This window comes from Aristolochia californica, unplaced genomic scaffold (genome assembly GCF_029961685.1).
Source record: "Aristolochia californica isolate CCGP_79_NKW_82.1479 unplaced genomic scaffold, dmAriCali1.0.hap1 SCAF_9, whole genome shotgun sequence".
Classification (NCBI taxonomy): Eukaryota; Viridiplantae; Streptophyta; class Magnoliopsida; order Piperales; family Aristolochiaceae; genus Aristolochia; species Aristolochia californica.
The window spans coordinates 1,796,121-1,821,819 of record NW_027182290.1 but is presented as its reverse complement, the minus strand read 5'-3'; the positions used below and the strand labels follow the sequence as shown (position 1 = coordinate 1,821,819).

Sequence of the window (25,699 nt, the reverse complement as noted above, 5' to 3'; positions counted from 1 at the left end):
AGAACGGATAAAGGGTTAGACCCGACTCAAGGTATAGACATGGAGGATACGCTCAAGGACTTAATTTTCTCATTAAATATATACGGTATAATTAAATTTAAAAAGTTTAAATCATAAAATAAGTTTAACGGGGGAAATAAAACTTCCATAGAGTTTCCATGGATCTTATTTCCTTAGAGGTTTCATTGGCGTCAGTAGTTTTAATCATTGACATTTAGCGTGAGAGAGAGTCTACTGCAGCAACATTTTATTTCATACTAGGCTCAATCTGAGGTGTTCTTATTCCCTTCTTCCTTCATCTGTTTTCCTTCTCTCCTTTTTATACAGCCTTTTGTTATAGAATCAAGTTGCTGTAGAGATAAAGTGTAGCACAAACTGATGCCTGTACCACTGGGAACAGGAATAACATTTGAAAATATACGCCAGCAATCATTGAGTCAACCCCGGACATCGTCGTCTTTTCTACTCAGACAGAAAAGAATCACTGATAGAATTACTGCATGTCTAACAAGTTGATATCCGTTTCGTTATAAATAACTACTTCACATCAGGCTGCTCTTCATCTCCTTCACATAACTTATAGCTTGAGGTTGATGTTCCGCTTCCTGACATGAAAGGAACCCGTTCTGAGCTCGTAAAACTTGGCAATGGTCCAGTCAGTCAATCCTGCCTTTTAATGGTGAAAGCTCGTTTATATCTCTGAGGGAGGACTCTTGGGTTCTTCCAAACACTTCAAACCACTGATGGGTTCATCATGGAATGAACATTCCCCTGAAGAGGTCGATGTGGAGGGCAATCGTCCCACAGCGACTGTGGGATGGTTGTTGAGCTTCCCCAAGCCTCCGAGCTTATGGCAGGAGCTTTTGGGTTCTGTCAGAGAGACTTTTCTTGCTCAAGGAAACAAGTCCTCTGTGGCCAAGAAGCAGCCTACGTCAAAACGGGCTCTTCTGTTCTTTAGAGGCTTGTTTCCTATCATTGGCTGGGGATGTGAGTACGACAGAGGCAAATTCAGGAGTGATTTACTAGCTGGTTTAACGCTGGCAAGCCTTAGCATCCCACAGGTGAGCAGAGTTTCAACTTGTCTAAGCAAGAATTTGGCTACGATGTTCTATATATATATGTATTTGAAGTCTAACTTCCGTTGCAGAGCATTGGATATGCTAATCTGGCGAAACTTGATCCTCAGTTTGGCCTTTGTAAGTTTCCTTGATATCTTTTGTTATAGATAATTAACGTAGCCACTATTGCATTTTTACTGTATATTTGTGTCTCTCTAATGGCGACCCAGTGTGTCATCCCTGTTGCCAGCTACCAACTTGAGAGTTTTTGGGAAGCTTTGAAAGTTTTCGTACTTCAACTTGGTTTCATTTGGCGTAATGAATTTTGTTTACTAGATACAAGCATCGTCCCAGCGCTTATATATGCTGTCATGGGGAGTTCCAGAGAGATAGCTATTGGTCCAGTTGCTGTGGTTTCACTGCTATTGTCCTCCATGGTTCAAAAACTGGTAGACCCTTCAGTGGATCCTGGTGCCTACAGGAAGACTGTTTTCACTGTAACTTTCTTTGCCGGCGTGTTCCAAACAGCATTTGGATTGTTCAGGTAGGACTGCTGAGCTCAACAGCTTTTCTTGAATTCCGTATTTTGAGCTCTCAAGTATCATATTTTTATTGATTAAAATGGTATGGATCTTTTTTTATTTTTTTTGGCTGCTGTAGACTGGGTTTTCTTGTTGATTTTCTCTCGCATGCTGCCATTGTTGGATTCATGGGAGGAGCAGCCATAGTAATAGGCCTTCAGCAGCTGAAAGGACTATTTGGGATCAGTCACTTCACAAACAAAACTGATGTGGTCTCTGTTTTGAAAGCTGTTTTCAACTCATTTCATCTTCCTGTAAGTTTTAATCCGTCAGGGAACTTGTACTGAAGCAGAGAAGAATCTGGCAGTTAGAACTGAATCAGAGTCTTTCAATTTAACTGTCACTTCTTGTGTTAATTATTGCAGTGGAACCCAAATAATTTTCTCATTGGGTGTTCGTTCCTGATCTTAATCCTTGCAGCCAGATTCTTAGTAAGTCCCATAATGTAATCTCATCCTTGTTTGATCATACATGTGAAATCTAATATCAAATAACCATAATTCTTCAAATTTCAGGGGCGAAGAAAAAAGAAACTCTTCTGGATATCAGCAATTGCTCCACTGCTCTCAGTTATTTTATCTACCATGATGGTTGCTTTAACCAGAGCAGATAAACATGGTGTCAATACTGTAAAACATGTTAAAGGAGGGATTATGCCAAGTTCAGTTCATGAACTGCAATTTACTGGGCCTTATGTAGGAGAAGCTGTGAAAATTGGATTAGTTTCTGGCATCATTGCTCTCACGGTTGTCTTAACGAACACTTTTTTGATTTGCATATGTTGTTAGTCATTTACTATCATATTGAGCATGGATGTACTAACTCTACAGAAATAACACAGGAAGCTATTGCTGTTGGTCGATCTTTTGCATCTATAAAAGGTTACCAGCTGGACGGGAATAGAGAAATGCTGGCCATGGGCTGCATGAACCTTGTGGGATCTTTGAGTTCTTGCTATGTGGCTACAGGTGAATTTTTCAAACCAGTTCATGTGGGAGTTGTTCAGTATTACTGATGGAGAAATTGGTTCCAGTCCATATGAATTGATTAAGTCATGGGATTTTGAGTTTTCTATAGTTGTTTCAGCTGAATATTTTGATGCCACAGTAAAATCTGAGATTATAATTATCTTTAGTACTTATTTGTACACTTTTAATTGACTGACCAGAAGTACATATCCCAACCATTTCATCCATTTGATAAAAAAATTTCAGGTTCATTTTCTAGAACAGCTGTAAACTTCAGTGCTGGATGCCAAACTACAGTTTCCAACATAGTCATGGCCATTGCAGTTTTTATATCCCTGGAGCTGCTTACTAAGCTGTTATATTACACCCCAACTGCCATTCTTGCATCGATTATTCTATCTTCTCTGCCAGGGCTTATTGACATTAAGGAAGCATATACAATTTGGAAAGTTGACAAACTAGATTTTCTCACCTGTATGGGAGCTTTCTTTGGTGTACTGTTTGGTTCAGTGGAGATTGGGCTCTTAGTTGCGGTAAGGTTTTTTTCTTGATTGACTTCTTATTATCTTTATGTAGAAAACTGTAAAAAAATCTTGAGCCTTTAAAGTTATCCTAAGCAAAATCCTGAAAAATATGGTTTATTCTAATCTTGACCCTTTTGAGTTGCAGATAATAATCTCTTTTGGTAAGATCTTCTTAAATTCGATCCGGCCAAGCATAGAGATGTTAGGAAGAATCCCAGGGACAGAAACATTCTGCAGCATAAAACAATATCCTGTGGGCAAGAAAACTGAAGGCTTGCTAATAATCCGCATTGACTCAGCTCTATTGTGCTTCATCAACGCCAATTTCACTAGAGAAAGGTATATAAAAAAAATAAAAATAAATAAATCTATCTAAATTTAATGGAGTAGATGTAAACGGTGTAATTTAATTTATGATTGATCACGAACCCTTTTAGGATTATACGGTGTTTAAGAGATGGACAAGACGAATCAAAGGAAAATGCAGAACAGAAAATCAGTGGAGTAGTGATTGACCTCTCAAGTAAGTCTCATTGTAATACTTGTTTCAGTATTTCCATTTGGAATCTCATCTAAATTTGGCTAATGAATGAAGTGCCATTCCAGATGTCCTGAACATTGACACTTCCGGGATCCAGGCATTAGAAGAACTGCACAGGAAGTTGATTTCTCAAGGGTTAGAGGTAAGCCAAACTCGCCCAGAATTGCTTACTGTTCTCAAAATCATCCAGATTCATTAACACGGTGTTTGCACCCAGCTAGCCATGGCCAATCCAAGATGGCAAGTGATTCACAAGCTTAAATTGGCCAACTTCGTGGAGAAGATAGGCTCAGAGTGGATCTTTCTTACTGTTGCAGAAGCTGTAAATGCTTGCCTTGGGTCTAACAAGGCAGGGCTGACGTTTTAATTGTCCCTTCTACCGTTTGGCTTGAGTGTGTTTGTGATTCTGATGCTACGCAAGTTGCTTTCACTGTAGGAAAATGCCACAGGTTGTAATATTTCAAATATGTGCAAAGAAATAATTGGGGTGGTTTGGTGAAACTAGATGCACACATGTATAACTAATTCAGTCACCAGAGAGGTCTGCAGTTCTGACTCTTTATCTTGTTTCATAGAAGAGGCTCCCATTTTAGTGAGAACTGTTTTTCTGCCCAATCTGTAACCATTTGACCAAGAAGCAGGCAATCTGGGCAAAAGCAGTTCCTCGTGCCCATTGAAAGAGAATGGAGTGAGAAACACCCAGAGAATCACATCAAGTAACTTTATGGAAATTGATTTGACATGCATTTTCTACGGGAAAAGACCCTCACTTAAGACTAGTCTTACTTGAAAAGAGAAGCACTTCCTCATAGACTACCTGGGTACAAATCAAAGTGTAGCTCATGACATTGAAAGAGAATGGAGTGAGAAACATCCAAGGAATCTCATCAAGTAACTTAATGGAAACTGATTTGACATGCATTTTCTACAGGAAAAGACCCCCACTTAAGACTAGTCTTACTTGAACAGAGAAGCACTTCCTCATGCACTGCCTGGGTACAAATCAAAGTCTAGCTCATGACATTGAAAGAGAATGGAGTGAGAAACACCAAGGGAATCTCATCAAGTAACTTGATAGAAACTGATTTGACCTGCATTTTCTACAGGAAAAGACCCCCACTTAAGACTAGTCTTACTTGAACAGAGAATAGCATGTGTGTAGGGTTTAGGTGATGTCTATTTAGGAATATAAGTAGGAGCAATATTTCAAGGATCATGATATGGAGAGAACATTAAGTTCATTCCAAGGCTTTGTTGGACTTTGGGTATGGAGAGGGGAGGGGGAGGGCTAGTAAACTTATTAAAATGAAACTGGTGATATTGGTCAGATTTAAGGCAAATGACCCTTAGCTCGTTCCAATCTTCTTTTCATTTTAATTTTTTTTATTTTTTATGTTATACTTAAAAAATCAGTTGTTTTTAATAAAAAATTTCCCCTAAAATACCATCTTATAAAGTTTAGAATAGTTTTTTATAAAAATTTATTTTAAAACATTTATAATTAATACGACTTTGGTGATAAAAATCATTCTGATCCTTTTTTACGGGGTGAAGGACACCCATCGGGGTTTGGATATGGTGAAACGGCATAAGAGTGCAACACTACGACAAACTAATAAAAGTTTATTACACAAGAGACAATACGTTAAAGGATTATATGAATCTTAAACACAAAAAAATGAAACTGGGAAATGGATACCTGGGAGTAGGGGTGACATTGAGCCCGAACCTGCTTATGTTCGAGTTGAGCTTGATTTAAATATTTTGAGCCATGTTTCGAGCTGAACCTCGTCTCGAGCCTAAAATTGTTATCAAGCTCGAGCCCAACGAGTTCGAGCTGAGCTCGAACCTCAACATACATTTAAAACTTTTCAAAAAATATATATCGAATAAAATATATATAAAATTATGCATACATTTTACATAAAATTGGCTCTACATAAAATTGGGCATAACTTATATATATATATAATATGTGTATAAGATTGGGCATAACCTCTACTTAAAATTGAGCATAATCTATATATATAATACTTGTATAAAATTCGGCATGACCTCTACTTAAAATTGGGCATAATCAATATACATAATACCTGTATAAACACTCCATAAACACTCCATAAAATTGTCTATACATTCCATAAACACTTCATAAAATTGTTTATACACTCCATAAATAATCTAAACACTTCATACACAGCGTAACATTATAAATAAACTCCATACAATAATCAAACACAACAAAATTAAATAAAATATCACTATCAATTTACAATCACCCAAATAAAAACTATAAGTCCTTTAAATAAAATCCTATTACTATTACAGACTTATTAGAAAATTACAAGAAATATTTTAAATTTTTCTTAGGAAAGTTAAATGGACCTATTATTGCCTTTTCTAAGGAAATAAATAAAAATTAATAATTAATCTAATATATTATTCTACTTATGGATAAATTTTTAATCACATCAAATGTCAAACACAAAATTGCTATGAAAATTGCCTCATGCTCAAAGTATTATATCATCAACTATCAAATACTTATTCAAAATTTTTCTATATGGTTTTCTAACCCATCTTGGCAAGAAAATCTTACTTAGAAAATTATATTATTTTTTTAAAAAGAATTTATAATTAGAAAAATATTTTGAAAAAACATGAGGCACTAATGGTCCCTATATTTCTATTAAAAATGTATTTTCAACATTTATTTAAAAAACCACTAATAGTCTCTAGAAACGTATTTCGACTAAAATATATTTTCAATATATTTAAGAGTCATGAGGAAGGGACAAAGAGTTTTTTTTTCCTTGTTTATGATCTCGCACGTAGGGGTGGCTTTGAATAAATTATATATAAAATTATGCATACATTTTTAAAAAATATAATGATAGGAGAGGTTCAGGATTGAATTTCAATAATGGATTAAAATGCACCAATATTAATATTTTTTACTCCAATTGCTGACTAGCTTGTTTTGTAATTTTTGAATCTGGCTATAATTTATTATGGCCTCCTTAGTGCCCCTAGATAAAAATTTATATTCTAGGAAAAACTAAAAATATTTTTCCTATGATACATATTCCAAAAAAAACCTTTAAATAAAATCTGATTACTATTAGTGACTTATTAGAAAATTATAGGAAATATTTTAAAATTTTCTTAGGAAAGTTAAATGGACCTTTTATTGTCTCTTCTAGGGAAATAAATAAAAAATAATAATCAATCTAATATATTATTATACTTATCGATAAATTTTTAATTAAATAAAATATCAAACACAAAATTGCAATGAAAATTGCTTCATGCTAAAAGTATTACAGCATCAACTGTTAAATACTTATTCAAAAATTTTCTATACAGTTTTCTACCCCATCTTGGTACGAAAAATCTTACTTAGAAAATTATATGATTTTTAATAAAAAATTTCAATTAGAAAAATATTTAAAAAAACATGAGACACTAATAGTTTATAGAAAATTATTTCTATAAAATTTATTTTTAATATTTTCCAGAGGAAAAAGTTTTTTTAATTTTTTTATTTTATGATCTCGCACATGCGAAATCGCACGTGCGAGATCATCTTCTCGTAAGGGAGGGGGGAGATTATTTCTCCCCTGTTCTGGTTTTCCGTCGAGACGACGCGGGGTTACGGCGCCGGGGAGGACCTATCGTTGGGGATGACGGTCACGACGGAAACAGAGGCGACGGCGAGGAGAGGAAGAAATCGAACAGACGACCACAGAGGCGGCCGACGAGCAGCTGCGACGACGGTGGAGACGGCCGGCGAACAACTGCGACGGCGATAGAGGCGACGACAACAACCGATGGGAGGGGTCGGCGGTGACGAGGGGGGAGGAAAAATTTTCCCCCGTTCGCTCGCGAACCCGTTATCGATTTATACCGATCCGACTCACTTCGAGTCGACGAACCGAACCTAGCTTCGGTCGAGCTTAGCTTGTTAAGGTAAACGAGCCGATTTCGGTGCTCGTGCTCGGCTCGAGCTCAATAGATGACGAATCAAACCAAGCCGGTACCGAGCCGAACCGAGCCGGCTCGGTTCGGATCCACCCCTACCTGGGAGGATTTTTTTTAAAAAAAAAAAGTTTTAATAGTGATTTCTTTTTTATTTCTCTCAATTATCTGTGATAAGATGCTTGTGTGGCATTAAGGTAAATTCTTTCTGGGTACCAGTGCACTCAATGTTTAATTATGGTGTCAAAGAACTTAGAATCGGTGGCATATCACTTGAAGCTTTTTTTAGAGTTACTTTTATTGTGTTCGGAATTGACTATCAATAATATATTTACAAAGGGAACAAAGATTTGGGTGATGAAATTGTGGCAATCTGAAGCAAGGAAGAGTAGAAGAATATATTTACAGAGGGAACAAAGATTTGGTTGATGAAATTGTGGCAATCTGAAGCAAGGAAGAGTAGAAGTAAGTAGTGCAAAGCAGGAACTGTCATGTGGGATTCTTGAGTTAGAGCCTACCAAATAAGGTATACTTCTCTATTCTCTTCGAATCTGATCATGACACACTTCTGGATGAATAGTTCTTGCAGGGCATGGGAATAATTGACCCATCCGAGTGTGTATGGGTAAAAAGTTTTTGGTTTAACCAATATGCTTCTCCTCTGCGGTTTTCTCTGCTGTCCAAAAGATCAAGTTTTTTATTTGTTTGAGTCATTTTCTGGCACCTGTACCCTGGTCTTGAAGGATAAGAGTAAGAACAAAGAAGTTCTTGGTTATTGGCAAGGTTGCTGGCCTTAACCTCAAACCACAATAGGATTGATTATAGAGAACAAATGGTAACCTGTTTACGAGTCTTGATTTAGATTCAGAAACATAGAGGTTTTCTATGCAATTAATTGAGCCTCTAGTTATGCAAGATGTTGCTGAGTCTACTAGAAGAGCAGAAGCAGCACAGAAACCTGCAGCAGATACTTCAGGAGCCTCCACCAGGCAGAGATTGGAATTCTGACCCTGTGTTTAAAAGGGTCAAGGAAACACATTTCCTTTCACTGATCAAGGAAAAACCGACAGAGAGACTCAGGAGTCCTTCACTACATTAAATCCCTCAACCTCAGTACCATGATAGGAGCTGAAATCTAAAAAGAGATCAAATGCTCCCTGCAATTTGAGGGTTTTTTGTCTCAGCGAGACATAATAATGAGAGCTCGAAAAAGTAAATACCGGAGGCTTTGACATCTTCGTTCCCTCAAGGTCGCCAAAACTTTTGACCAAAATATCTCGTCTCCCCCTGAATGCTTTCACCATGGTAGACAGCCTCACCTCCAGCATTTCCAAGCCCTAAAGCAGCAAGTTCAGCTTTCTGAGAAATGCTGCTAGCACCTGATGTAGACTACTGGAAATTCAACACAATTTGATCATCAGAAGCAGTCTAGAAAGCCTAGAACTAAAGAAAATTAATCCAACAGCGGATTTGGAAGTAAAGAGGTCAAGTTGAGACTCCTTTGCTTTGTCAATAAATGGCATGAATTCCATCGAAAGAGGAATAGTGAACTACAAGCATTGATGGCAAATCAAAGACATTCAAATTCAAGAGAGGCATGATTTGCTTTCACCTGTTTCTGGATCTTCCCACCTGCAGCCACGAAATGCTTGGGAATAGGATTTCATCCCAGCCTTGTATATGCTTTCACCTGGTTCTGGATATTCAAGAGTGTACCTTGTATATGCTTCGTGAATAGCATTCATCCCAGCGTTAATATCGAGCGTCATAGGTTCAGTGCTTCCCTCCCCTTTTATCACAGCTGCCATTTTTTGACAATCCGTGGAGCTTCCTCTCTCCCAGGATCTGTCACATTCAGAAGGATAACGCACGTCACAAATTAAAAGCCGCAAACTTCAGCAGGAAGAGCTTCAAATTAGCATAAACTTCAGCAGGAAGAGCTTCAAATACGTTTAATCCAATTCAAGGGTGGGCGTATCGGTTATCCAATACTTATCAGACGCGCGGGACACCCGAAAATTCGATTCTTATTAGATACACCTTAATTGATATACTTGAAATCTCGATATGTGACACCTGTTTAGGAGACACATTTTTATTAACCATAATGTTAAAAGATTAAAGTGTTCTTGTATCATATTAACCAATATTTCGCTTACAAGGTGGAGAGGTTTGACCTATAATTCATGTATCAAACTAATTCATTTAATACAGATACTTTAATCTCACGAGTCCAAAAAACAAGAGTTCGGCCGACTCAGCAAAAAATTGACTCGTAACCCACCGAGTCGAGAACCATGATTAGCCCTCGTCTACGTTTGCTCTTATGTTATCTCTCGCCACGACGACCTAGGCCTGGTTAATAGCGCGGAAGCATATTTCATGAATGGATACCACACCATGGCTGACAGCTTCGACAGCCTCCTTGATGATCCCTTCATAAGCTATAAGCAATAAGAATTCCTACGAAGTTTCCCAAGATACAAAGCTAAGTATAACCATATCTATGTTCTGACTCAAAACCCAGATGATGACTCCTATAATAAAAGAATTCCCAATTGTAGTCACTCACCTGCCTCCATTATCACTGTAATCAGAGCTTGACGCAAGTTTGTTTAAGTTCGCAATATGAATCTTTTTCCTCTATTTACAACCAAGAGAGTGTTTTGTTGCAGAGTTCAGGTTCAGGAATCAACAAAAGAATGAGATCGCAGCACCCACGGCCAAAGTGCAATAGAACAGTTCACAGAAGGCATGAAAAAAGAAAAGGGACAATAGACGAGTCTAAAATTTGATTACAATACCTCAACTTCGAGTACAAGAGGCATCAAAATCGTCCGGTGCAACCTGGGCAATCCAATTGCTAAGAGTTTTCATAACATCAGAATGGTTCACATAAGCTAATTCGTACATACTACACAAATTCACAACCATTGTCTCGTTCAAAGCCACCGTGGGTGCCCGCTCCAAGGAGCTCTCCACCACCTTGATTGCATCGGACAAATCCCTCAAATACATCAAACACAAACCCTTATTGTTAGCCGCCACCACGTCCGTTTCATCCCTCTCAAGGCACTCCTCATACTCCCTCACCGCGGAAATATAATCCTTCCCGACCAAATAAACCAGCGCATTATTCCGATTCACCAAATTCCTCAAATTGACCTCATTGCTGTCCTTCACCAAGCTCTCGACCCGAGCGAACGTCTTCCGGGTGCTTTCTATATCCCCAATGTACAACTGGACGAGTCCGAGCTTGGAGAGAAGGTCGGGGTCCGCCGGATCGCGACGGAGAAGATCAAAAATCAATTGCAGACAGATTCCAAACTCCTTGTTCGCCAAATGGACCGCAATAATAGAGTTTATTAAGAAAAGTTCCCTCTTTCTCCAAACGGAATCATTACCCTTTTCTTGGTCATCCTCTTCTCGTTTAAATTTACCACGAACGAAAGCAAGCAGCGAATAGAGACGATCGAGGGCATCGGACCGGTCGTTCAGGTATTGAGGAAGATAGGCATGCAAGAACCGCAGGGCAAAAGGGACCATGGATCCGGTGAGAGCACCATAGTGCTGCGGATGGGATTCGTAGCGGTAAGTGTCGGACTCGAGGCTATCGAGGGAAGAGAGCTCGGCGGCGGCCTCGGAGTACCTGCGAAGCTTGACGAGCGCGAGGACATTGAAGGTGAGGTAGAGGAGGTGATCGTGGGGCTTGGAGAGGACGCCGAGGCCGCGGTTGAGAGCGATTTTGTCGACGAGCGCTCGCCAGGAGCCGCGCGCGGCGAGGTCCCGGAGGGTCTGGATCTCGTGAGGCTGCGAAACGCCACAGGAAAGAAGATGGGTGGGAGAAGCTTCCATGGCCGAGGCTGCGCCGATCTCGGCCTGTCAGACGTATCGGTGGCAGCCGGCGCAAGCGTCGCATGCCTGAAGGTCTTGTTCTATTTTATAGCCAGTGTGATGGGCCCACCCATCCATATAATGCAAAACGATCCCAACCGTTGAAATCTTTTCTAAGGTAATAAACTTTCAGCAAATGTAGTATTTTCTAAATGGGCCAAATCTAAATTGGACCACGTTCTAAATTCAGATATCAGGAGAAAACTCTAATATATCAGACAAATATTTTTTTTATAAATAAATTAAATTTAAATTATATATTTAAATAATTTTAAATTTATTATTTTTGGTCTCCTCTTATTTTCACCTGTTTAACTTAGATCGATCAAAATTCGGTGGGCCCGCGTCTCTGAGACCCTGAACGCTACACGATAAACCAGTCCTTTTCTCCTCCCATTCCTCCCGACATTCATTGAAGCATGGAGAACTAGCCACCTTTTGTGCAGCCTTCCCAGTGGGTCCAATCTCTGATAATCTGTCATCCGTGAGATAATGCTCTCCTGCTACTCCCCCTATATGCAAGTACAATAAGCCCCAATTCTCCTGTCAGAATTCCAAGCTAAGGTTGACTCGACTCCTTTCCATGTCTTCGGTTTGGTTAGTACAACAGGTAAAAAAACGAAGTGAACCGGCAGAATTCGATTTGGTCCACGTGAGTTTTTGACTTCTTAACCGTAACTTACGTTAATTTTTTGCAATTAAGTGCCTTAATCACAATATCAGAGATTAATTAGGAAAGTAAAAAAATGACTTTGTTGGTACCTGATTAGCCGGTTCGGCTTCGATAACTCCGGCTCGGTGCGAATCAAATTCAGAGGACGACAATTACGGAACTGTCACTGAGGCAAATCCGACCCGACCCGTTCAGTCCTATAACCCGGTGCCAGTCTGTCTTGTTTCATATTCCGCTTTCTGACCTGACAACCAACCGCCTGCTCATTCCTGAACCCGGAGTGAGATTTCAGATCTGGATTTCTGATCGAGTTGGGTCGCATCTAATTCTTCACAAACCCGACCGCAAAGCCCACCCCTACCTCCAAACATACACGTGGCGTACCATCGTTTGACACAGTGCTGACGGTCACGTTCAGTTATTTAATGACTAGAGTACCCTTGCATGAGGATTAATTTTCTCTGTTCGGGTATCAGCAGTGAGGGTGTCAGATACCTCAGTTTTGCCCGTATTCCGTAAATGAAATTTTACTTGTGACCGTCATTTTCACGTTCCGGGTCGCCGGATGACGAGGGATTGTTTCGTAATTTAGCGTACCGAGCTGTTAATGATTCGGATTCGAATCGGCGGCTCACTCGCGCTGCCGCTGTGGTTAGCTCGATCATAAAGCTTGCATGATTTCGTCTCTCTTCTTTCTTTAAATCCTGCAGCGGCTCTCTGGCTTTCTCCCCGTCTTCTACTTCTATCTTCTGAGGTCTCTTTTTCTGTCCATGAAGCCCATGAAGATGACCCGCTTCAGCTGCCACTCCCAGGCCTCCACCGCCGTCTGCATGACCGGAGATCCGCGCTCGGTGATTGTTCCCAGACGGCCGGACCAGACTTACGTTGACCACGCCAAGCTCCTCGACTGGAAGTACTCGCGTCTCTTGGAGTCTAAGAGGTTCGCCTTGGGCGGCGCTGACAAGAGATCCGCACTCGCGATTCCCTCCCGGAGAGATCGAGCTGTGACAAAAGCTCCATCCAAGCCCGGCAACGTCCCGTCCCTTCCTTCCAACAATGTCTTTCAGGTGACTGATAGTTTTCCTGGTAACTGGTAATTCCATCTCGAATCTCGTCGCGATCACGGGCGGGATTCCAAACAGTGCATCGGGGAAATAAATTATATGGAAATTTACACCATCTTTGGTTGGAATGTTGCCGTGATTTGTTTTCTGCGATTCAAAAATGTAGGAGAATTTTCGTCTGCCTCCGTGATTCAACTCTCTTTTTGTTATCTTTTTTTAAAACTGGAGTTCTTCGTTACGTACTGTTTTTACTATGATCATCGACGACTGTAAACTTCATTTTATTTGTCTCCAAAGTGGACAAAATGGGTTTTGTCTGGTTCTTTGATTCTTTCAGTTTAAACTAAGGTATTCGAATTTCTCTCTCTCACAACAGCATGTGAGGAAGGGAACACTGAAGCTGAAGATGCTCTGATGTGGCTCAGACTGGAACTGACATTAGGATCGCTTCAACTTTTTTAAATGCCAAAAACTTTTAGTAACTGCCATTAGAGGCATGATTGATGTGAGAAATCTCTTTGATGAAAAATATAACTGTCACACTTGATGCACAAGGAATTGAACCAGAGGGGACCATTCTATTAATTGCTGGTTGTTCTCTCATTTATTCTTTGAAGAAGGTCAAGTAAAAACTGTAGCAACCTCACATGCTGTAACTGCTTCTTTACCGTTTCTCTTCCTGCTTTGTGGTGCAGGTGGTTGTTATGAGAGTTTCTCTCCATTGTCAAGGATGTGCAGGGAAAGTGAAGAAGCATTTGTCTAAGATGGAAGGTATCTCCCCATTTTTCCTCTTGATTCTCTTTGCCTTTGTCTTGTTATCTTCTTCAACTGTTCATCTTTCAGTTAGTGGCAAGTTAGTAAGGTTACCAAGAGACCCCTTTTACTGAGCATAATTCACCCATGAAGTTGACTAGGAACTAGACATTTAAAACTAGGAAGCTTGATGATAAATAAAGGAAGACCGAAAATAACGTCGATGAAAATGGTGAGAAACTGTGATTTAATCATAGATATAAGAAATGATGATGAATAAATTTGTTTTTACATTTATATAGTTTCATTGCTGTTTGATTTATTCCAAGATGATCTAATTTGGCCTAGACAATGTGAAAGTTATACTATATATACAGGCAAGATCTAACTCCAAGGGATCCTTTATTTATAGCATTTGATCGATTGACGGCAAGTGACTTACCCTGAAAGAGACTTTCAGCGACTCTTTACAAGGTTTCACATTGACCCATTATTTTATTAATGGGAAAAAAAAAATGCAGGAGTGACATCCTTCAGCATTGATTTGGAATCGAAGAGGGTGACTGTGATGGGGCATGTGTCGCCAGTGGTGGTCCTGGAGAGCATCTCCAAGGTGAAGAAAGCCGAGTTCTGGCCGTGCTCAGACGGGAAGACACCCATTGATGACCATCAACCTCGTCAGAGCCTTTGAGAGAAGTGGTACATGAGCAGGTTCCCATTTAGGGAGGAGGAGGACGATTTCTTGTAGTTCTATTTGTGTTTGGTTCCTATATGTAGAATTGGATTGATGGATGAGAGAGACGATGGACGTTTTCTTGTTTCTATAAATTGTTCTTTTCTTTTATGGATGGAGTAGATGAGAAAGCTTGTGAGCTTCCCAAATCCAGGAGGAGAGCGCATCTCCATGTAGGTGTGATGAACGCCTGCGACAACTTGAAACTTTTGTTAAATATTAACCTACCAAGATGTCATATTCTGATTATGCTCAGCTGGAGCGACTTATCAATGTAAATTATTATTTAAGACGACTATTTAAACGTTTTAAAGAGGCTTATTGTTAGATTTATCTAAGAGAATCGATTCTGTAAATTGCTCACTAAATGAATGTGGAATCTACCTAATGCACTCTCCTATTGAATTCCAATATAGACGGCAAGAGTTAACCGCCTGAGAGTCGCCATTGTCACCTCCCCTCCGCACTCAATTTCCAGATTGAGGTAATTACTAATTAACCACTGTTTGTCGCCTTTCTCTGGTCTGCAAGTGTTTCAATGCCATGAATTATCTCCTCTGTAAATGCTAATGGAGGCCCGACAGGGCTACATCCTCCCGTCCCCACCCACCTCCGAAAAGACTATCATCTTCCTCAACACCCAGAACCAAATGGACGGGTACATCCTCTGGTCCATCAACAACGTCTACTTCACCCTCTCCCAAACCCCATACCTCATCGCTCTCAAAGAGAATCTCACCGATGTCTTTCGAGCAAACACCGCCACCGAAGACGTACGATTTCGTGAACTACGACAGCTACGGCGTCGTGGCGAATACGAACGCAAGCGACGGAATCTACGACAGTGGGCGTTGTTCTGCAGAACGCGAACCCGATGATCCCGAACACCGGTCAGACTCACGCGTGGCACCTCCATGGCCCTTGACTTCTGGCGTGCTGGGATACGGGAAGGGGAGTTTAATCCGATTAACGATCCGAGTCAGTTCAACTTGGTGGATCCGATTATTAAGAATACAGTTTTCTCTGCATCCGTATGGATGACCGCGTTGAGGTTTACGGGAGATAAGCTGTGAGTGGTAGATGGAGTGGGCCACATCAATAGAATACGAAAATCTCTCAATATTCTTTAAATTACCATTAATTATATAAAAAAAGAAGGTGTTCTCTTATTCTCTAGGAATGGCCCACATTTCAACTTATCTCCCAACGTCAAATACAGGTGACCGGTGGTCAGACTCGTTGGCCCCACACATCATAAGACAAATAATATGTCCCACGCAGGGGCCCCAATTCCCTACAATTTTCTACTTTATACGCAATATTGTCGTGTGCAGACATGGGTATCCCCATCAATCAACACGATGCATCCTACTCCAAATACATTGGGAGTGGGTCCGCCTTCTTCGACTAATTTTTTTTTGAATTAAAAAATATTTTTTTATGAATATATATATATATATAAATTAGAAATTTTGATTTCATTAGATAAATAAAAATCTAATTTGGACTAAACCTTGATGCTGACCGTACGATGTACTAAACCAACTGCTTAGGTGTGAAGTGACAAGTGGTTGTGACTTGAGAAAATCTACGTGGGCCCAGTTGAGAATTCTTCGTTCAGCATTTACTACAAGCAGTACCGGAGTACCAACCTACTCCTCCCCTGGCCCACACGTGTAGCACCTATGTTTGTATCAAATGTCACACGTAATAATTTTTTTTATTTTTACAGATTTTTATAATTTTCCGAGTAATAAAGAATCGTTTTTTTCCGGCTATTGATTAGACGAGTTGACTTCCTCATCCGTTGCTGCTGTTGGAGATTTGGGAGCATTTTAATTACAGCCTCGATGTTAGAAAAAAAAAAAATTAATGTGTTGTGGGACCCACCTTTGGGGCAGCAAACGGACGGCCAGGATCGATTTCGAGCGAAGAGATTAATAAATGCTGCATCAGAACACTGATTGATTGATTCGACTAATCCTATTTAAGAGAGGACACTTACAGCCGAAAGGTCCTCATTGGGAAGGTGTGCCGCTGTGGGGCCATGCATGGGACCCAACCACAAACCTTCCAAATGAGAATCTCTTTCTGATTTCCAATTTTTGGGGGCCCACAAGATTAAATGAAGCAACAAACCCGGGATCCCCCTGGTTAAGCAAGTGACAGTTCATTTAATTTACGGCTTGGTGCCACCCGATGCAGAATCTCTATTCTAAATTAAATCTCACCGAATCAATTGAAGAAGCAATCGATTCTGCTGAGATTTCAGGAGTTCAATTCAGGAAGTTTCCTGAATACAATCTAGGGGAATTTTACAGGGCCATAAATGGATAAGCATTGCGTTTTCTTAGTGAAAATCTTAGAGAACAAGAATCATTAGTGGCCAGTCTTCTCTTTGTTGGATTTACCTTCTTCCACAGTCATAGGAAAACCTCCCATTTCAAAACCACATGAACAGAAGAATCATTAGAAAATATATGGAAATCTCTCCAAACCCATCTCGTTCTCAACCACTTAAATTCATTTTTTATTTTATTTTTCTCTTTCTCTCTGCTGATAATAATTTCACACGATGAGAGTGTAAAAGTAAGCTAAGTAGATCTGCCATTTTTTTTTTTTTCCCCAAGTAGGATGGAGTACTACAAGAGCTGGTTCGTATACATTTTCGATGATTCCCGTGGAGACGGCAGGAGGGTAATCTTAAAAGCGAGAAGATTCATTCAATTCAAGGCTTTGTTTCTGTATTTTTAATAGCTGTTTTAAGGCTCGTAAGGTTCAGAGTTTTGATATGGTCTATCAGGCTGCTGCAATGGTCTCCCCTTTTTTTGAAGCTTCAGATCCTTCGGACTGAGACGCATCTTTCTTCACTGAACTCAATGAGCACTTCTCTTTTCTTTCGTCCTGGTTCATCTGCTGCTGCCTGCACTCTAGACTACAAAAAGCAGTGTCACCCCTGCGCAGGAAAATGGAGAAATGAGAATGGGAATAGACCTCGGGATTTAAGGAAATATCTCTAAATTTTATAGAAGCATCGGTTGCTGAAGTAAGAATAGTAGGAGTGACGAAAAGATGCTGATTGAAACGGAGAAAACATAGGAAGAAACAGATGGAGAAAAGAGGAAGAAATCATCATGTTTCCGTTCTCTTCTCTTTGATGAGAAGAAACTTTCGTGAACTGTAATAAAATAAGCCGTTCCTCGACATGCAGAGAAGATTCCAGAATATTTAGAAACGATAAATCGGAAGAAGAAAGCACACACAAACGGATCGATGTTTTAGACATCGGAAGGAGAATAAAGTAAACCAGATGATTCACCGCACTCAGAAATCTTTGAACCAAAAGAGAAAGAAACTGGATATCGATCCAAGACTGAAAAAAAAGGATCCAAGAAGCAAACGACTACCTGTACATATAGATATCCCTGCCGGTTCCCAGCCCGCGCTTGCAGAGACCACAAGCCCTCAAAAAATGCGCAGGCTCCAAAAATTCCCCCGAATTCCTTCGGTGGGTCCTCGGCGACACAGTCGACAGAAACCTCGGGTCGAATCCTCCTTCCGGCGGCGTACCGCCGGGGTATCTCAGCCCAGCCGCCGCTGTTTTATGGCCGTCCCTTGAGTTCCCCTGATCAGAGGACGGCGCGCCGACCACCGGGCTGATATCGACGGTGAATTCCGTCAAGCTCGTCGTTCTCCTCATCGAAGGTCTGGGGCGCTTGCCGAGCAGCATCTTTACACGCCTCAGAGGAAAAAGGAGAAAGAAGACAGAGAAAGGACTTCGGCTCTGGGTCGCTTCTGTGGAAGTAGAGAGCCGAAGAGAGAGCGTCAGTGAGAGAGAGGAGAGGGGAGGAGGGAAGAAAAGATGGCGTCCGGTGGGAGAAAAATATAGAAGAGGGAGGTGGAGAGAGACGAAGATGAGCGGACACCCGGAAATTACAGAGATAGATATCAGCCGTTCGCGTACATATGGATACACGTCAGCGTCTGCTTTTCTTTAGTACATTCACGTTTTTTACTGTTTTACTTTCATGCCTGTGCGAGGTAAGAAAAAAGTCACCACCTCTTTTTTACTGCTTCCAAGAACAAAACTGCCCTACGAGCCTAAGACAAAGAAATTATTATATTTTATATTAAAAAGAAATTTTTTAATTTCTCAGTGTGTAGGAAAAAAATAATAAATTTATTTTCTAATTAACCACACGAGCGGGATCCGCTTGCTACAGTAAAAAAATCCGACTCTTCGTTGGGTTGAAAAACGGCTTTTGACATGCATCATGCGCCGATCCTATCTCTCTTCCCACCTCTCCGGGCGCCACGTGGATAAGGCCGCAACAAAAAGCCGGTCCAGCCGGTCCGGACACCCAACCTCGTCTGAGTCTGGTCAGTTCCCGTGAGACGGACCTTTCGGTTAGACTCTCTTCCCCCCAAAGAGAAGAAACCAAAAAAAGCCCCGTCCGCTTTGTGAGCTGTTTTTGTTGGATTGCTAAGTGGGCCCAGATGTGGGGTCGAGTTATTTGGACGTTTCCCCTTGCGGCCGAGAGAGGTATTTCCAACAAAATTTTGACGTTTTTTTTTTTTTTTTTTCCTAGGAGGGGGTGGGACCCACAGGCAAGAACAATGAGCTGTCTCGTGGGTCCCATTGCTTAACAACTGCCTACCGGGTAGGTGGGCCCAGAGTTTTGTTTTTGATACTGAGGGAGGGACAGCAGTGGTCCCCTGTGGAGGTGGCTCGTGTGGTCCATCTAATTACAGAGTTGTGGACTCGTGTTAGCGTGTCCCTTGTGCCAGTGACTTATTAGTCCTAATCATACACAAAATAAGGGACCAGCACGGACAAAAGTTGACCCCCCCCCCACCCCACCCCTGGTCTATTGAGGATTTGTTTTTATGATTTTTTTTCTTCTATTTGATCAGTTTTCTAACGTTTTATCTTTTTTTCTATAGGAAACAATTAGAAAAATAACTAGAAATAAAATAAAGAAAATCTTCGCAAAAATAAAATATTTAAAATTATATTATATACATTAAAATACCTATATCAAAGAAGCTCATTTCTTAGTTTTTTTTTGCAATTTCTCTACTTATTTTTGTTTGGTCAATTTTTTTTTCCATCATCTTTATCGAGCAAACGAAAAGCTAATTGAATTGTAAACATATTTAAAGATCTAATCGAGGTGTCTAGATTCGGGTCGTTGTCCACGATCAATTGTGTTAATAGTAATTAACAATTTTATGGGAATTAATCAATTAATATTTAATTTAAACACCAAATATATAAGAAGATTAATTATTCATAAAATTTAATGAAAAAAACATATTTTTGCTTGTTTCATTAAATAAAAAACTTCCAATGATGATATTAATTCAACATTGTTGTGTCTTCATCTCATCTAAGATTTCTCTATTTGATTAATAGAGATGAAATGAAAGAGTAGTGATGGAGAAGAAGGTGGCCATTGGACCAAGTGGTAAGGCACTACTGAGAGTCATCATCTTGCCTTTATTGTAATGTATAAAAGTACCTCAGCAGGCTCCCCACCTTAAATCAATCATGGTCTGGTCTGCCCTCAGCTGGAGAAAAGTGTTTGGCTTTCCCTAACAAAACAAGAGGAGCCACTATTTTCTGCAATCAAATGGATATTTATCAAGTGCAGCATAAGCATGTCAGAGGAGGATTTGAAAAAAAAAAATAATAAATAAATTTTTTTCTGATTCTTTTGGAAGATTGAAGGCATCATTCGAGAATAACACTTTTTCTTTATGAAGATGAGGACCCACCAACCCCTTCTTTCACAAAAGATTCCTCCTGTGGCTCCAGTATGACACAATTCCCTGGGAATAAAATAGTGGCCACCTAATTGAATGGCTCAAGTGAAAACCCACCTTTGAACAAATTCAAAGGGAAAGGGAGAGCTGTAAGAAAATGACAGATAAATTGGAGCAGAGTTATTAATTGCAAAAACTATGGAAATGCTTAAAAGTAGTAGTGAAACAAAGAGGGAAAACATGTAAGAAACCATGAAACAGAAAGGAACTTGAGAGAAATAAAAAGAGCAATTGCTTTCCAACGAAAAAAAGAGGAAGAGAAGATGAGAAGACAGTTCAACTAATTGATGGAAACTGGTGAAGGAGGGGGGGAACAATTGAGTGAGGTTCCTTACTAAGATGCACACTGATGAGAATCTTTCAATTCATGTTTGCCCTCTGAGAAGGAGAATTTATGATGTTCCCCACTATGGACAAAAGTGTGATGTGCCTTGCCCACACTGAGTGCACAAATGTATCTAAATATGGGTTGCCAATCAATAATCACCATTTTGCAGTCTCTCATTGGCCCTCCCCTAAAATCAAGTGCTTTGGTGAATTCACTGCACTTGCAGGGGTGAGACATCCTCTGCTCCATTGTGCCTCAATCATCATGGGAAGGTTTGGAAATATCAATCTTTCCTTTGGCAGGAACAAGATGAGTACAGGACAGGAAAAGAGAATGAAGAGTGGATCACAACATGAGAAGTGCAATAGCTGGATGTCACATATGGCTGCTAAAACCAGAACAGTGTTGTTCCTGGAAAAGCAGTAAAATACTAGACCTAAGCCTCTGCTGAGCCAAAAAGTCTGATTATCATTCCTTCGCTTCTCACTGAAACCAAGGCAAACAGCCCCCTGTATGTCAGTGCAAGATCACAAAAAAGAAATGCTGAAGGTTGTCAACAGATCTGATCTCACCCAAGATATGCAACTGTATTTGCAAATAATTTCCTCAAAGTAAAGCTATTCCAGGAAAGATCTGAAATAGTCATCGATGAAAGCAACACCAATACGAGAGCAATAATGATGAAAACAATTATCGTGACAATCCACTTGCATTGAATCTCAACAGCAGAAAGGCTCAAGCAGTTCATTAGGGGTGAAGCTTTCAGTGTGTGTTTGTGCCTGCAAAATAACATTTCAACAAAAGAGAAGGAAGAAATGATCCTCCTTAAATGGATTAGCAGCAGAAATAAGAACAGTGATTAATTTGTTTCTCTCCTTGCCTTGTTAATAATAAGAATCAAACTACTGTTTGATATTTTGAAGCTAAAAATTAGGATTATCCACTAGAGAGAAATAAAATCACATAACATTGACAATAAGACAGTTTTCATCATTAATCAATTATGATGAAATTATGATGTACTCTGATAGACAATTTATTCCATAGAAAAAAGGTAGGGAAAACAAACTCAATCATAACAATTTACTCTACGTAAACTCCTATACTCAAAGTAGGCCAAACTAGGATTATTCAGCTCTTTCTACTAAAGTGGAGGAGAGCACCTTTTTCCTTACGGAATAAGCCATTCTCCTTAAGAGGGTAAATCGTTTCTGAAAATATTTAAGAGGAAGAAAGAAGATGCTCTAAGCATAGAGTAAATAAACATTTCAAAGCCACAAGAGTTAACCAGTACAAGTGAAATATGAAGTGCTCAACCCCAATCAAACAAAACAAGGAACAATAGTAGTTAATCTCATGCTTATAAAAAAGCTGCAACAAGTACATCTATTTGATTGACAGAACAAGTATCAAATCATTCATGCATTTTGGTACAGTCAAATATGATCCTAAAAGTGCAGCACCAGCTACACCTAAACAGACATCTCACCAGCAAACTTACTAAAGAGTCCAGTAGGGTAGAAACAGGAAAATTATGCAGTAGAGAAGAATTAAAAAAAAAAAAAAATTAACATGCAAAGAAATAGAAAAATTCAGATTATAAAACGAAAAGAAACACATGAGAATAAAACTATGGGTTATTACTTGTATAGCCTTAAATTATGCAAAAACGCTTGTATACCCCTGATATTAAATTTAATGCCTATGTGCCTGTATAATATGATAAAAATTACCAGAAAACCCTTTTGTCTTACTCCTATAAAGTATTTAAATGAAATATTTTTAAAAATTTAAGATGAAATCCAAACAAGAACCACTGATTAACAACTCTTATTAACCACAGAATTTAATGAGCCGCGCCAAATCTTTCTATGTACTGCTTCTTTCGCTTCTTTCTTTGTCAAAGTTCAAAAGGTACTAGCTCATATTTGGTAACCCGAAGCACATAAGGAGGCACATACAGCAGAATTTGTCATCTTGGCATGGGATTCCTTTAAAATTGGGAACCCATAGATTTATAAGATTCCAATACCCATGTTTCCCTATGTGACACTTTGCTCCACTCCTTTAATTTATGCTCCAAATGTGACTACTCTAACATACTCCCTTGACCACTTCAAGATAGTACAATGCCTAACCAATAGAGATAATTTTATTTCATAAAAATTGATCTTAAGAATGTGCAGCCATTGATGATCATGCCTGATATATGTCTGAATGAATTAAATAGTTAATACATGAAATCTTCATGACAAAATCCCATTCTTCTACCCAATGTTCAATAAATATAAAGAAACTGTTGCTCAGCCGGTCACCCCAAGCGAAGCCAGAAAAAGTTCAATTGACAGCAGTGGGGTTAATCTCCTCTTTTCCAACTTGTCTCATGAAGTTCTCCTTGTGCTCATAATAAATACTTCATCAATAATCAAATACAGATTGAAATATCTCAAAACCCAAATCCTTTATGACTTTGTTCAAATTCTCAGCCAAAGCATGAATTCCCTCAGCATCAGGATGGTCACAATCACCCGAAGCAAAAAGATGAACCCTGTCATGCAATTCAATCCAGCTATACCCACATTGTTTCCTGATCCCATTCTTCTCCATCTTCCTTCTCACTTGTTTTGCATCTTCCCATCTACCAAAGTCCACATGCATATTATGCAGCAAGACATATGGTGCTGAGCTTTCAGGTTCAAGCCTCATCAGCTCCTCTGCAGCAATGCAGGCCATATCCACATTCTTGTGGACCCTACAAGCTCCAAGCAATGCCCCCCAAACAGTACTATCTGGTTCCATTGGCATACACTTGATCAGCTGCAGCGCTTCTTCCAGATTTCCATGCCTACCAATGACGTCAACAAGAGATGCAAAGTGTTCAACTCTAGGAGCAATTCCAAACTCATTAACCATAGAATCAAAATGCATCCTCCCTTCTGTCACCAAGCCTGCGTGATCACATGCATGCAGAACTGAAACAAAAGTCAAATAGGTGGGCTTCACTTTCATCCTTTTCATTTCTTGGAAAAGGTCAAGTGCTTCACCTGCAAAACCATGCCGAGCATAACCACCAATCATGGCATTCCATGACACAACATCCCTCCTTGTTTTCATGTCATCAAAGATGGCCATTGCATCCCTAATGTTCCCACACCTAGCATACATAGTTATAATGGAATTATTTATAGGAATGTCAGCACTAAGTGTCTTTGTTACCAGCTGATGAATCTGCATGCCTTGATAAAGACCCCCAAGACCAGCACAAGCACTTAGAATGGATGATAGAGTATGTCGATCAGGTTTTTCCCCAAATTCTTGCATCTGAATAAAAAGCTCAATGGAAGCTTCATAAAGTCCATTCTGCTCATACCCAGCAATGATTGAGTTCCATGAGACTAAGCTTTTTTGGGGCATTCTGTTGAAGAAATCACGTGCAATTTCCAGTTCACCTTTCAGTGCATAGCCTGAGATCATAAAATTCCAAGACCGAGAATCACGATTTGGCATTTCATTAAAAAGGGACACAGCTTTGTCAAGCTGCCCTTCCTGAATGTAAGCATTAATCATGGTATTCCATGAAACCGCATCTCTCTCTGGCATCTCATCAAACAACTGTTGAGCAGAACCAGTGTCCCCAGCCTTGACATAGCACATGATCATAGAATTCCATGAGATCAAATTCCTGGTGAACTTCAACTTCTGGCAGCCGGTGTTAGTTTTGCTGGTATCTTCTTTCATTAAGCTCAACCCAGCGGGAATCTGATCAAATAGTCGGCGTGCTTCTTTGACCCTTCCATTCTGACCATATCCAGCAATAAGAGTATTATAAGCATCAAGAGCATCTCCTAGTTGACCATCCTTCCCATGTTTATGTAAAAATTCTGTCGCTTCATCCAACTTACCATTTCCAATAAGACCCGAAACTATTGTGCTCACAGATGCTGAATCCCGAACTGGCATTCTCTCAAACATCTTGATCGCGCTGTGAACATCTCCATTCTGCAAGAAACCCGTAATCATTGCATTCCACGAAATAACATTCTTTACAGGCATTTGATCAAACAACTTCACCGCTTCCACCATTTTCTTGTTCCGGGCATACCCACTAATCATTGTATTCCAGGAAACAGAATCCCTCTCCGGCATTTGATCAAAAAGACGCCGACCCTCCAACAGCTGGCGGGTCGAGCGACTATCTGCATAACCCGACATCATCAAATTCCAGGACACAACGTTTCTCTCGGGCATGTCATCGAACAGCCTCCGCGCGGAGACAATCTCTCCGTTTCGAAGATAGCCACTGATCATTGAATTCCAAGTAACCACGTTCCTTTGGGACATCTGGTCGAACATGCAGCGTGCTTTCATTAATTGACCGTTTTGGATTAATTGGGAGAGGTTTTTGTTCCATTTTCGGAAGTCTGGGATAACTTGAAAAGACGACTGGGATTGAGCTCTTCGTACATAGGCAACAAGTGAAGGAGCAAACGCGCCCATTTGCAGGCAAAGGGGTTATCATATTCTCCATGTAAGGCGCTTCCAGGAGATTACTGAATCTTCGCAACCTGTAGTGAAGGCGAGCAGGGGAACCCAAAGAGGAAGCATCGACGACAAGCGACCGAGGTTCCGGCTGGACGAGAAACATAAATACCAGTTGCCGCAAACGCAAGCGAAGTAGCAAATTTATAAAATTGTTTAAGAAATATTATTTATTTTTACAAAAATATAAATAATTAGGAACTATGCTTTCTCATATTGATCAGTCTGATCGTTGATTA

At 40.0% G+C, this 25,699-nt stretch overlaps 5 protein-coding genes across 5 annotated transcripts; 2 read left to right on the top strand and 3 right to left on the bottom strand.

The window, feature by feature from the left end:
• The first annotated feature begins 588 nt into the window (after nt 1–588).
• On the top strand, nt 589–4,278 carry LOC137940440 (low affinity sulfate transporter 3-like). The gene is made up of 12 exons (XM_068785505.1): nt 589–1,061; nt 1,148–1,196; nt 1,395–1,602; nt 1,719–1,893; nt 2,005–2,070; nt 2,155–2,385; nt 2,481–2,607; nt 2,854–3,140; nt 3,277–3,470; nt 3,569–3,654; nt 3,738–3,814; nt 3,890–4,278. The coding sequence occupies exons 1-12, from the start codon at nt 744–746 to the stop codon at nt 4,037–4,039; spliced, it is 1,968 nt and encodes a 655-aa protein (XP_068641606.1). The 5' UTR covers nt 589–743; the 3' UTR covers nt 4,040–4,278.
• Nucleotides 4,279–9,273: 4,995 nt separating this feature from the next.
• LOC137942144 (uncharacterized) lies at nt 9,274–11,545 on the bottom strand. The gene is made up of 2 exons (XM_068787837.1): nt 10,455–11,545; nt 9,274–9,495 (listed from the first exon to the last, which is right to left on the bottom strand). Exon 1 carries the CDS (start codon nt 11,503–11,505, stop codon nt 10,456–10,458), a length of 1,050 nt encoding a protein of 349 aa, XP_068643938.1. The 5' UTR covers nt 11,506–11,545; the 3' UTR covers nt 9,274–9,495; nt 10,455.
• A 1,417-nt stretch (nt 11,546–12,962) lies between these two features.
• LOC137942169 (protein SODIUM POTASSIUM ROOT DEFECTIVE 3-like) lies at nt 12,963–14,876 on the top strand. Its single transcript, XM_068787861.1, has 3 exons — nt 12,963–13,284; nt 13,977–14,052; nt 14,556–14,876. Exons 1-3 carry the CDS (start codon nt 12,988–12,990, stop codon nt 14,723–14,725), a joined length of 543 nt encoding a protein of 180 aa, XP_068643962.1. The 5' UTR covers nt 12,963–12,987; the 3' UTR covers nt 14,726–14,876.
• A 2,475-nt stretch (nt 14,877–17,351) lies between these two features.
• On the bottom strand, nt 17,352–18,682 carry LOC137941709 (FCS-Like Zinc finger 7-like). Its single transcript, XM_068787240.1, has 2 exons — nt 18,175–18,682; nt 17,352–17,723 (listed from the first exon to the last, which is right to left on the bottom strand). Exons 1-2 carry the CDS (start codon nt 18,495–18,497, stop codon nt 17,567–17,569), a joined length of 480 nt encoding a protein of 159 aa, XP_068643341.1. The 5' UTR covers nt 18,498–18,682; the 3' UTR covers nt 17,352–17,566.
• Nucleotides 18,683–23,041: 4,359 nt separating this feature from the next.
• LOC137941887 (pentatricopeptide repeat-containing protein At1g62260, mitochondrial) lies at nt 23,042–25,535 on the bottom strand. Its single transcript, XM_068787497.1, has one exon. The coding sequence runs from the start codon at nt 25,416–25,418 to the stop codon at nt 23,340–23,342; it is 2,079 nt and encodes a 692-aa protein (XP_068643598.1). The 5' UTR covers nt 25,419–25,535; the 3' UTR covers nt 23,042–23,339.
• Between the last annotated feature and the right edge of the window lie 164 nt (nt 25,536–25,699).